Source organism: Haliotis rubra, unplaced genomic scaffold (genome assembly GCF_003918875.1).
Source record: "Haliotis rubra isolate DU_JTF1 unplaced genomic scaffold, ASM391887v1 Scf865, whole genome shotgun sequence".
Lineage (NCBI taxonomy): Eukaryota > Metazoa > Mollusca > Gastropoda > Lepetellida > Haliotidae > Haliotis > Haliotis rubra.
Window position 1 is genome coordinate 369,319 of NW_025767596.1, and position 13,182 is coordinate 382,500.

A 13,182-nucleotide genomic window follows, 5' to 3' on the forward strand; every position below is an offset into this window, starting at 1 on the left:
AGTCAGTGATAGAGGCTCAGTTCTATGTTCAGTGCTGAAAGTGTCAGTGATAGAGGCTGAGTTCTGGGTTGAGTGTTGGGAAAGTTAGTAATTGAGGCTGAGTTCTGGGTTGAGTGCTGCGAGCGTCAATGATAGAGGCTCAGTTCTATGTTCAGTGCTGAAAGTGTCAGTGATAGAGGCTGAGTTCTGGGTTCAGTGCTGGGAGCGTCAGTGATAGAGGTTGAGTTCTGGGTTGAGTGCTCAAAGTGTCAGTGATAGAGCTGAGTTCTGGGTTGAGTGCTCAAAGTGTCAGAGATAGAGGCTGAGTTCTGGTTTGAGTGATGGGAGTGTCAGTGATACAGGCTAAAGTTCTAGGTTGAATGTTGTGAGTGTCAGTGATAGAGGCTGAGTTCTGAGTTGAGTGTTGGGAAAAATAGTAATAGAGGCTGATTTCTGGGTTCAGTGCTGGGAGCGTGACTGATAGAGGCTCAGTTCTGGGTTGAGTGCTCAAAGTGTCAGTGATAGAGGCTGAGTTCTGAGTTGAATGTTGGAAAAAATAGTAATAGAGGTTGAGTTCTGGGTTGTGTGTTGGGAGCGTCAGTGATAGAGGCTGAGTTCTGGGTTGAGTGCTCAAAGTGTCAGTGATAGAGGCTGAGCTCTGGGTTCAGTGCTGGAAACGTCAGTGATAGAGGCTGACTTCTGGATTCAGTGCTGGGAACGTCAGTGATAGAGGCTGAGTTCAGGGTTGAGTGTTGGGAAAGTCAGTGATAGAGGCTGAGTTCTGGGTTCAATGTTGGGAGCGTCAGTGATAGAGGCTGAGTTCAGGGTTGAGTGTTGGGAAAGTAAGTGATAGAGGCTGAGTTCCGAGTTGGGTGCGCAAAGTGCCAGTGATAGAGGCTGAGTTCAGGGTTGAGTGTTGGGAAAGTAAGTGATAGAGGCTCACTTCTGGGTTCAGTGCTGGGAGCGTCAGTGATAGAGGCTGAGTTCAGGGTTGAGTGTTGGGAAAGTAAGTGATAGAGGCTGAGTTCCGGGTTGAGTGCGCAAAGTGCCAGTGATAGAGGCTGAGTTCTGGGTTGAGTGTTGGGAAAGTAAGTGATAGAGGCTCACTTCTGGGTTCAGTGCTGGGAGCGTCAGTGATAGAGGCTGAGTTCAGGGTTGAGTGTTGGGAGAGTCAGTGATAGAGGCTGAATTCAGGGTTGAGTGTTGGGAGAGTCAGTGATAGAGGCTCAGTTCTGGGTTGAGTGTTGGGAAAGTCAGTGATAGAGGCTGAGTTCTGGGTTGAGTGCTGGGAGCGTCAGTGATAGAGGCTGAGTTCTGGGTTGAGTGTTGGGAGCGTCAGTGATAGAGGCTGAGTTCTGGGTTGAGTGCTGCGAGCGTCAATGATAGAGGCTCAGTTCTATGTTCAGTGCTGAAAGTGTCAGTGATAGAGGCTGAGTTCTGGGTTCAGTGCTGGGAGCGTCAGTGATAGAGGTTGAGTTCTGGGTTGAGTGCTCAAAGTGTCAGTGATAGAGCTGAGTTCTGGGTTGAGTGCTCAAAGTGTCAGAGATAGAGGCTGAGTTCTGGTTTGAGTGATGGGAGTGTCAGTGATACAGGCTAAAGTTCTAGCTTAAATGTTGTGAGTGTCAGTGATAGAGGCTGAGTTCTGAGTTGAGTGTTGGGAAAAATAGTGATAGAGGCTGAGTTCTGGGTTCAGTGCTGGGAGCGTCAGTGATAGAGGCTCAGTTCTGGGTTGAGTGCTCAAAGTGTCAGTGATAGAGGCTGAGTTCTGGGTTGAGTGTTGGAAAAGTCAGTGATAGAGGCTGAGTTCTGGGTTGAGTGTTGGGAGCGTCAGTGATAGAGGCTGAGTTCTGGGTTGAGTGGGTTGCTGGAAAGTCAGTGATAGAGGCTGAGTTCTGGGTTGAGTGTTGGGAGCGTCAGTGATAGAGGCTGAGTTCTGGGTTGAGTGTTGGGAAAGTCAGTGATAGAGGCTGAGTTCTGGGTTGGGTTCAGTGCTGGGAGTGTCAGTGATAGAGGCTGAGTTCTGGGTTGAGTGTTGGGAAAGTCAGTGATAGAGGCTGAGTTCTGGGTTGAGTGCTCAAAGTGTCAGCCAGTGATAGAGGCTGAGTTCTGTGTCAGTTGAGTGTTGGGCTGAGTGTTGGTGTCAGTGATAGAGGCTGAGTTCTGGGTTGAGTGCTGGGCGTCAGTGATAGAGGCTGAGTTCTGGGTTGAGTGTTGGGAAAGTCAGTGATAGAGGCTGAGTTCTGGGTTGAGTGCTGGGAAAGTCAGTGATAGAGGCTGAGTTCTGGGTTGAGTGTTGGGAAAAAGTCAGTGATAGAGGCTGAGTTCTGGGTTGAGTGTTGGGAAAGTGTCAGTGATAGAGGCTGAGTTCTGGGTTGAGTGCTGAAAGTGTCAGTGATAGAGGCTGAGTTCTGGGTTGAGTGTTGGGGAGTTGGGAAAGTCAGTGATAGAGGCTGAGTTCTGGGTTGAGTGTTGGGAAAGTCAGTGATAGAGGCTGAGTTCTGGGTTGAGTGTTGTCAGTGATAGAGGCTGAGTTCTGGGTTGAGTGTTGGGAAAGCAGTGATAGAGGCTGAGTTCTGGGTTGAGTGCTCAAAGTGTCAGTGATAGAGGCTGAGTTCAGGGTTGAGTGTTGGGAAAGTCAGTGATAGAGGCTGAGTTCTGGGTTGAGTGTTGCAAAGTGCCAGTGATAGAGGCTGAGTTCTGGGTTGAGTGTTGGGAAAGTCAGTGATAGAGGCTGAGTTCTGGGTTGAGTGCTGGGAGCGTCAGTGATAGAGGCTGAGTTCTGGGTTGAGTGTTGGGAGAGTCAGTGATAGAGGCTGAATTCAGGGTAGAGAATTGGGAGAGTCAGTGATGGAGGCTCAGTTCTGGGTTGAGTGTTTCTGAAAGTTAGTAACAGAGGCTGAGTTCTGGGTTCAGTGCTGGGAGCGTCATTGATAGAGGCTGAGTTCTGGGTTGAGTGTTGGGAGAGTCAGTGATAGAGGCTGAGTTCTGGGTTGAGTGCTGCGAGCGTCAATGATAGAGGCTCAGTTCTATGTTCAGTGCTGAAAGTGTCAGTGATAGAGGCTGAGTTCTGGGTTCAGTGCTGGGAGCGTCAGTGATAGAGGCTGAGTTCTGGGTTGAGTGCTCAAAGTGTCAGTGATAGAGGCTGAGTTCTGGGTTGAGTGCTCAAAGTGTCAGAGATAGAGGCTGAGTTCTGGTTTGAGTGATGGGAGTGTCAGTGATACAGGCTAAAGTTCTAGCTTAAATGTTGTGAGTGTCAGTGATAGAGGCTGAGTTCTGAGTTGAGTGTTGGGAAAAATAGTAATAGAGGCTGATTTCTGGGTTCAGTGCTGGGAGCGTGACTGATAGAGGCTCAGTTCTGGGTTGAGTGCTCAAAGTGTCAGTGATAGAGGCTGAGTTCTGAGTTGAATGTTGGAAAAAATAGTAATAGAGGTTGAGTTCTGGGTTGTGTGTTGGGAGCGTCAGTGATAGAGGCTGAGTTCTGGGTTGAGTGCTCAAAGTGTCAGTGATAGAGGCTGAGCTCTGGGTTCAGTGTTGGAAACGTCAGTGATAGAGGCTGACTGAGTTCTGGGTTCAGTGTTGGGAACGTCAGTGATAGAGGCTGAGTTCAGGGTTGAGTGTTGGGAAAGTCAGTGATAGAGGCTGAGTTCTGGGTTCAGTGTTGGGAGCGTCAGTGATAGAGGCTGAGTTCTGGGTTGAGTGTTGGGAAAGATAGTCAGTGATAGAGGCTGAGTTCTGATAGAGGGAGTTGAGTGTTGAAAGTGTCAGTGATAGAGGCTGAGTTCTGGGTTGAGTGTTGGGGAAAGTCAGTGATAGAGGCTCAGTTCTGGGTTGAGTGCTGGGAGCGTCAGTGATAGAGGCTGAGTTCTGGGTTGAGTGCTGGGAAAGTGTCAGTGATAGAGGCTGAGTTCTGGGTTGAGTGTTGGGAAAGTCAGTGATAGAGGCTGAGTTCAGGGTTGAGTGTTGGGAAAGTCAGTGATAGATGCTGAGTTCTGGGTTGAGTGTTGGGAAAGTCAGTGATAGTGATAGAGGCTGAGTTCTGGGTTGAGTGCTGGGAGCGTCAGTGATAGAGGCTGAGTTCTGGGTTGAGTGTTGGGAAAGTCAGTGATAGAGGCTGAGTTCTGGGTTGAGTGTTGGCAAAGTCAGTGATAGAGGCTGAGTTCTGGGTTGAGTGTTGGGAAAGTCAGTGATAGAGGCTCACTTCTGGGTTCAGTGCTGGGAGCGTCAGTGATAGAGGCTGAGTTCAGGGTTGAGTGTTGGGAGAGTCAGTGATAGAGGCTGAGTTCAGGGTTGAGTGTTGGGAGAGTCAGTGATAGAGGCTGAGTTCTGGGTTGAGTGTTTGTGAAGAGTCAGTGATGGAGGCTCAGTTCTGGGTTGAGTGCTCAAAGTGTCAGAGATAGAGGCTGAGTTCTGGGTTGAGTGTTTGGAGTGTGAGTGATACAGGCTAAAGTTCTGGGTTGAATGTTGTGAGTGTCAGTGATAGAGGATGAGTTCAGGGTTGAGAGTTGGGAGCGTCAGTGATCGAGGCTTAGTTCTGGGTTGAGTGTTGGGAAAGTTAGTAACAGAGGCTGAGTTCTGGGTTCAGTGCATGGAGCGTCAGTGATAGAGGCTGAGTTCTGTGTTGAGTGCTGGAAGCGTCAGTGTCAGTTAGACCTACTGTCATTAAATTGATTTTACTAGCGCTTCAGTTACTGTTATGTAGCTTCATTACATGATCATCTAATTATCCATCATTGACGGTTTATATGTATAATAAAGCACTCCTCCTCGGTTATGGTTGGAAAAGTAAGCCCTCGACCACCGGGTTGAGAGAAGTAAGACCTCGAGCGCTACGCACTCTCGGTCTTACTTCTCCCCACCCTCCGGTCTCGGGTCTTACTTTCCCAACCATAACCTCGGAGTCGTGCTTTATCCTACACTTATCACATCGCTATATGCCTGTAATAGAATAACTTTCATCATCTCATGCCATTACCCATCACCGTAATGTGCCATTATCTAATTAGACCAAGTGCAGCTCTCAAGAATAAATGTTGGACACTTTCGCAATGCAAGAATTTCATTTTCCCCACCACCAACCCAGAAACTCCAACAACGCCTGAAGAATCTAGCTAATATTAACTGGACAGAGTAAAGAACACAGAAGGTGGCTGCAGTCCTAACCCCAGAATGGACATCGCCAGTGGTGTCTGACGCTCCAGAGGCAAAAATGAAGAACTTGCGACACCATCCAACAATATGCATTCCAACCACCTAAAGGTCTTCCACCCTGGTCATTGAGAATATGATTCATGATATTTAGGGATAGGACGGAATGTCTAAATGTACATTCAGTTATTTCCTGTATTCACCCTGTTTAGGAAAAAACAACTAAATTTGTTATTTCTGAGTCTAAGTTTAAAAAGAAATTAATGTCCTTCATTTTAAAAAAATGCCAACCGCTCCATAATATTTATTTGAACAAACTACTACTCAGACAAAATTTCAAACCCATAGGGCCTATGGTGACACCATCTCTCTTATGGAACATGGTAAATGTGATTAATAGAAACGAAAATCAAAGGGAAACATAATTGAACTAAGTAAATAAATAAAACCATCTGAAAGTAGACGATAAGGGAAATCCAATGGAACCTCATAGGAATCTGCGTAACGGAAACTCACTGGAGCCATACAGGAATTTAGGTAACGGAAACGCACTGGAGCCATACTGGAATCTGGGTAACGGAAACGCACTGGAGCCTTACAGGAATCTGGGTAACGGAAACGCACTGGATCCATACAGGAAACTGGGTAACGGAAACGTACTGGAGCCGTACAGGAATCTGGGTAAGGGAAACGCACTGGAGCCATGCCGGTTTCTGGGTAATTTGTAAGTTTCCGTTTACCGGAAACCTGAAGGATATTTAGAGAAACGGTGTCCGGAAACCAAGTTATTTTTCCTGTGATAGAGGCTGAGTTCTGGGTTGAGTGCTCGAAGTGTCAGTGATAGAGGCTGAGTTCTGGGTTGAATGCTGGGTACAATTTGTGTAGCCCATTTCTAGTGTTGCCTAACGTGATATTGCAGGAATAAGGCATGAAACCATACTCAGTCACATCCGATAATGAACAGAAACATTTTGGTGTGAGTATTGATCAGCAAACGGAGTGATGTTTCACGTTCATGGACCTTGTTGCGTATTGATCAGCAAACGGAGTGATGTTACACGTTCATGGACCTTGTTGCGTATTGATCAGCAAACGGAGTAATGTTACACGTTCATGGACCTTGTTGCGTATTGATCAGCAAACGGAGTGATGTTTCACGTTCATGGACCTTGTTGCGTATTGATCAGCAAACGGAGTGATGTTACACGTTCATGGACCTTGTTGCGTATTGATCAGCAAACGGAGTGATGTTACACGTTCATGGACCTTGTTGCGTATTGATCAGCAAACGGAGTGATGTTTCACGTTCATGGACCTTGTTGCGTATTGATCAGCAAACGGAGTGATGTTACACGTTCATGGACCTTGTTGCGTATTGATCAGCAAACGGAGTGATGTTACACGTTCATGGACCTTGTTGCGTATTGATCAGCAAACGGAGTGATGTTACACGTTCATGGACCTTGTTGCGTATTGATCAGCAAACGGAGTGATGTTTCACGTTCATGGACCTTGTTGCGTATTGATCAGCAAACGGAGTGATGTTACACGTTCATGGACCTTGTTGCGTATTGATCAGCAAACGGAGTGATGTTTCACGTTCATGGACCTTGTTGCGTATTGATCAGCAAACGGAGTGATGTTACACGTTCATGGACCTTGTTGCGTATTGATCAGCAAACGGAGTGATGTTTCACGTTCATAGACCTTGTTGCGTGTAGTAATGCAAGTACGATTAGAAATAACGAATCTATTTGATCCTAAGGTTGTGTGTGTTTTGATGGTGTGTATGAAACCATGCTCACTTTCGCTCGTTAAATACGTTTTGTATCTTACAGACACAGAGAAGTAATATGTATGTGTTCTATGACGCCACAATAGACGACATTCAAATGCTGGGTGGCGACACAGGGTGGTGGTGGTGCTTTACGAGTTGACTTCAATGGAATAGAATGAAGACATATAGATCGATGGGTTGAGCTGACAATATTATCACTCCCCGTTTATAATCACTGGTCTGTCATCGCCATATCTGTGTTCGTGGCCGTCATCACATAATTCCTTTCCAAATTCGTTTTTCCCCCTAATCTGACCTTACCTTCATCATCAAAGGCTGGACTTGCTAAATGAGTTTAGTTTTACGCCGCATTAACACGGCGGGGGACACCAGAAATCGGCTTCACACATTGTACCCGGGCCATCGGCGTGACGAGCGACGGCTTTAACCACTGGGGCTACCTTACCCCATCGCTCCTCACATGCTAAGAAAACGTCACTTTACGCTGGTATCTAAACTTAAAAACGAATGTTGTCGGAACAATAGTATAACGATAGAAAATGTTGTATTACCATGACAACTGCATAAATACGATAACAGATAGATCGGTGCCAGTGTAAGGCCAAGACCAGTGAAGAAAATACAGAAAATACTTATGCATATGAAGGACATTTGTGAAATTCAAACTTTTAATTGATAAATATATAATGAATATGGATTCATAGCACAATTCAGTAGGGGGCGCCACCGTGCCTTGCAATTCATTACAACACGGTAGGGGACGCCACCGTGCCTTGCAATTCATTACAACACAGTAGGGGGCGTCACAGTGCCTTGCAATTCATTACAACACAGTAGGGGGCGTCACAGTGCCTTGCAATTCATTACAACACAGTAGGGGACGCCACCGTGCCTTGCAATTCATTACAACACGGTAGGGGGCGCCACAGTGCCTTGCAACTCATTACAACACAGTAGGGGACGTCACAGTGCCTTGCAATTCATCACAACACAGTAGGGGACGCCACAGTGCCTTGCAATTCATTACAACACAGTAGGGGACGCCACAGTGCCTTGCAATTCATTACAACACAGTAGGGGACGCCACAGTGCCTTGCAATTCATTACAACACAGTAGGGGACGCCACAGTGCCTTGCAATTTATTACAACACGGTAGGGGGCGCCACAGTGCCTTGCAATTCATTACAACACGGTAGGGGACGCCACAGTGCCTTGCAATTCATTACAACACAGTAGGGGACGTCACCGTGCCTTGCAACTCATTACAACACAGTAGGGGACGCCACAGTGCCTTGCAATTCATTACAACACGGTAGGGGACGCCACAGTAGCAACTCATTACAACACAGTAGGGGACGTCACAGTGCCTTGCAACAATTACAACACAGTAGGGGACGCCACAGTGCCTTGCAATTCATTACAACACAGTAGGGGACGCCACAGTGCCTTGCAATTCATCACAACACGGTAGGGGACGCCACAGTGCCTTGCAATTCATTACAACACAGTAGGGGACGCCACAGTGCCTTTGCACAATTCATTACAACACAGTAGGGGACGCCACAGTGGCAATTCATTACAACACGGTAGGGGACGCCACAGTGCCTTGCAATTCATTACAACACAGTAGGGGACGCCACAGTGCCTTGCAATTCATTACAACACAGTAGGGGACGCCACAGTGCCTTGCAATTCATAACAACACAGTAGGGGCGCCACAGTGCCACGGTAGGGGACAACAGTGCAATTCATTACAACACGGTAGGGGACGCCACAGTGCCTTGCAATTCATTACAACACAGTAGGGGACGCCACCGTGCCTTGCAATTCATTACAATTCATTACAACACGGTAGGGGACGCCACAGTGCCTTGCAATTCATTACAACACAGTAGGGGACGCCACCGTGCCTTGCAATTCATTACAACACGGTAGGGGACGCCACAGTGCAATTCATTACAACACAGTAGGGGACGCCACAGTGCCTTGCAATTCATTACAACACGGTAGGGGACGCCACAGTGCCTTGCAATTCATTACAACACAGTAGGGGACGCCACAGTGCCTTGCAACTCATTACAACACGGTAGGGGACGCCACAGTGCCTTGCAATTCATTACAACACAGTAGGGGACGCCACAGTGCCTTGCAATTCATTACAACACGGTAGGGGACGCCACAGTGCTTGCAATTCATTGCAATTCATTACAACACAAGTAGGGGACGCCACAGTGCCTTGCAATTCATTACAACACGGTTCAGTGCCTTGCAATTCATTACAACACGGTAGGGGACGCCACAGTGCCTTGCAAATCACAACACAGTAGGGGACGCCACAGCGCCTTGCAATTCATTACAACACAGCAGGGGACGCCACAGTGCCTTGCAATTCATTACAACACGGTAGGGGACGCCACAGCGCCTTGCAATTCATTACAACACAGTAGGGGACGCCACAGCGCCTTGCAATTCATTACAACACAGTAGGTGGCGTAGATATGCCTTACACTGCTTTTAGATATATGCCAATGACCTGAAATGACCTGACATGACCTGCAACTCGCCTGATGATGTCTTACAAGCCTCACATTGCCTTGCCCTGCAGCCTAACGTCTCTGCCGCAGAAGGTGGAGCATCCCCTCCTCTACGTGCCTCAGTGCGAATCAAGAAACTAGAACATCCTGAATCCCGGTCCCCAATCGCGAGGCTGTACACACGTACATCCAACTGTGATGTCTTTGTCGACGGGTTCGTACAGCAACATGCCATTTTCGCAGCGAGTCTTTAGTAGTGTGATGGTAGACTGGACAGGTTCGCACTGGTTCTTGCTGTTGCCGACGCAATCCTTACACATACACCTAGCTTCCCAGATCTGTCGTGGATAGTACGTCTCATCCAAGGTGGTGATTTCGTAGTACCAGGGACAGACGGAACGTTCCGAGACAGGGTCATGAGGGTTGTTACTGACGCTTCTTGGACAAGAACGCCTTCCATTGTATTCCATCAGCCTGTGCATTCTACGGTAGATTAGTTGTATGTCGTGAGGCAGTTGACACCCAGATGTTCCCTCCCGCGTCATCAGGCTCCCAGGGTTTGAATACCGTCTTGTCAAAACCTTACCAATGTCCACGGAATCACCAACTTCCATGACTGAATCTTCAATGCCCATCAGTGAATCATCAATGTCCACCGCCGACACGGCATACGGCGTCACGAGGACACACATCGTCACCAGCACACGAGCTTGCCACATACTTCACAACAGAGATCGGTTCAGGCCTTGCTGCTATGAGTAGAACGGGAATGTTGAAAGCTTTCATTAAACATGCCATTTTATTGCCTCTGATTCACGTGGTACATCGAATGTGATATGTTACTATTTAATTATTCCATCATTTAATATGCCCGTTAGAAGCAATCTGGATTAATTCACAATCGTTGTTTCAGCTTAAACGGTAACACTGCTCAGCGCTGTTTGTTCTAAGTTTGTTATCACGTTTAAATCATGCTATGGGGAGCATGTAATATCGTTAATGGCTGCCGTATGGGTTACATGACAAGTGGTGGGTTGAGCCATCAACACCTGCAGCCCCTAGCACATGGGTTAATGACCATCCGTGTAAACGGGAGGTTTCCAGTGGCCAACACCTCAGAATCTTCCTTTAAATGTCCCGTAGCTCACCTGGTTACAACCAATTAAGTAACTCACTCACTCACTCACTCACTCCATCTATAATCACAGCTTAGTTCTTCAAGAAAGGCAACTGAACGTGTCCAGGGAGTCAACACCCCTGCCTCAGGAATCTGATTCATGCCATAAACTATAAAAAAGATACTCAAAAAGTCTCATCACTCCCCTTTATTTTGCCTAATTGTCTAACATACAGCAATACGCAGTGTAGAACAGTGGCCCTTCAGCAGGCCCAAAACTTGTGAGTTCGAATCCTTGTCCGCCATGTCAGCCACGGGCGGGCGTAAACAGCATTACTTCAGGCTTAGCTCCCCCTCAAAACAGACTCACTGTGAAATAACTGGGACACTGTTTACTCTGCCTTGAAATCTAACTCACTTACCCTTTGCTTACCCAGCAAATGTAAGGAATTCGCTTTTGATGTCTCATTTATATTCTCTTTTACGCGGCTTTCTTTTCAATATTCCAGCGGTGTATTACACCAATGTACCGTTGTGGGGAATCGAACCCGGGTCTTCGGCGTGACGCGCGAGGGCTTTAAGCACTAGGCTTCCCTTTGGGGAGTCACAGATCTCTGGCCCTATTTGTAAGTGCTGCTTCCTACGTGCTGACAGCGTCATAGTAATATAACCAGAATATTGTTTAAAGTGGAACCAACTGACTCACTCACTTACAAAACGTCTTTGCGTTTCTGTCCACGTTAAAATGACGAAACTCCTATTTGTCAAAGTTTAAGCAGGTACCTATTGAGATAAGTCAACTTTATCTGAGGGATAAGCTCACCCTGATCCAGCTATAAGGCGTCATGGGTTGGGACAGTGGTCGAGATAATCTGAGGGATAAGCTCACCTTGATCCAGGTATATGGCGTCATGGGTTGGGACAGTGGTCGAGATAATCTGAGGGATAAGCTCACCTTGATCCAGGTATATGGCGTCATGGGTTGGGACAGTGGTCGAGATAATCTGAGAGAAGATCTCGCCCTGATCCAGCTATAAGGCGTCATGGGTTGGGACAGTGGTCGAGATAATCTGAGGGATAAGCTCACCTTGATCCATCTATAAGGAGTCATGGATATTGAAACAAATGCACGTGCGGTACGTGATAAGCGTTAACTTAGACCAACCGTACTTTCTCTCGGTGTTTCATTTAATGTGCATAAACCCTTGTAATACAAACCAATAACAGCGATTTCAAACAATGATCGTTTGTTAAACAACTTTTATCCAAAGTTGAATATAATTCTCAGATTTGAATGTTCAATTGGCAAGGTAACGTTATGAGGATTCGCAATCTTAATTCCGATTTATTCCATTTACTGTTTTGTTTAGAGTGAAATCCATCGGTACGTTTTCACTGCAAACAGACTATAGACCAACTGATGATACATTTGGAATGGAAAGGCGAACACGTCGTAGGGCTTGAAGCGCCCCATCAATGTCGGCTTTACCGTCGTAAGTTGAGTTGAATTGGGCTTTACGTCACATCGGCGTTATTCCAGTCATATGGTGCCGAGGGTCGTAAGTTGAATGTGTGTGGAGTACTTCTGTGTCCTGATTGTCCAGTGCAGCTGACACGTGGTCACTTCACGGCATGGGTGGTCAATCAACACTTGTATTCCACCACAGACAAAAGAATAAAAGAAAAGGAAATATCCAATCTTTAAAGTGTCTATAGACTAGCGTTTAATCTCTGAAAATATATGATTTGGATAGAACGAAATAACGCCATTACAATTGAAAAGAAGAACCAGTGAGAGTGAAGTCTGAACCTGAGGGAGAGCTAGACATTAAGACTTTGTGTTTTACAGGTGGGTGGGGCTGGGTGGGGCTGTGTGGGTTTAGCGTAAATCAATGTGGTGTCATGTGCTTGATAACGGTGTTAGTATCTACACCGAAACGTCGCAGCTATTGCAAGAAAAAAAATATCTATCCTTAACAAGTGTTCCTCTTCATCGTATCAGCTTTTTGCCATTTAAAGAAGTAATTAAATTATTATCAAGATATGTATTTTGACTCTCTCAGCCGGTATATCAAGGCTGCTTTTCAGCCCGCTTGTCTCGCCATGATTGTCACTGGCATACTGGCACCATGTCTTCCAGCAATGTCGGGATGCTGGGGTTTGGCTAGAGGTCAAAGCGGTCAATTCCCAATCGAATATGTGAAGCCCATTTCTTGTGTCCCCCCGTCGGGATATTGCTGGAATACTGCTAAAAGCGGCGTAAAACTAAACTCACTCACTCGTATGTTTGTCCATTGTGTACGCACATCACGACATGTGTTACACATTCATCAGAATGTATCTGCCTACACTGATAGAAAACGCTGTATCAATTTACCAGCAGGCGATAATGACAACACAATTTGCTTTTATCTTCTAAATAATGTATCTGTACTTGGGCCAAAGCGTATTACCAAATATAATTGACTTGCATTTGCATGTGTTTGTGACGGCTGACCCTGGCGACCACCAGGTACAGCACTTGATAGTGATTCACAATCACATGCACCGGAGATAGTGGGAATAGTACAGTAGATTCGTTTGATTGTGGAAATGGTTCTGTCACATG

At 46.6% G+C, this 13,182-nt stretch overlaps 1 protein-coding gene across 1 annotated transcript; it reads right to left on the bottom strand.

Moving 5' to 3' along the window:
- Positions 1-9,285: 9,285 nt before the first annotated feature.
- LOC124263008 lies at positions 9,286-10,220 on the bottom strand. The gene has a single exon (XM_046697623.1). It carries the CDS (start codon positions 10,174-10,176, stop codon positions 9,595-9,597), a length of 582 nt encoding a protein of 193 aa, XP_046553579.1. The 5' UTR covers positions 10,177-10,220; the 3' UTR covers positions 9,286-9,594.
- Positions 10,221-13,182: the final 2,962 nt, after the last annotated feature.

What these genes read in the sequence shown, in the direction of transcription:
- LOC124263008 (XM_046697623.1), bottom strand. Translation starts at nt 10,176, where the DNA reads ATGTGGCAAGCTCGTGTGCTGGTGACGATGTGTGTCCTCGTGACGCCG.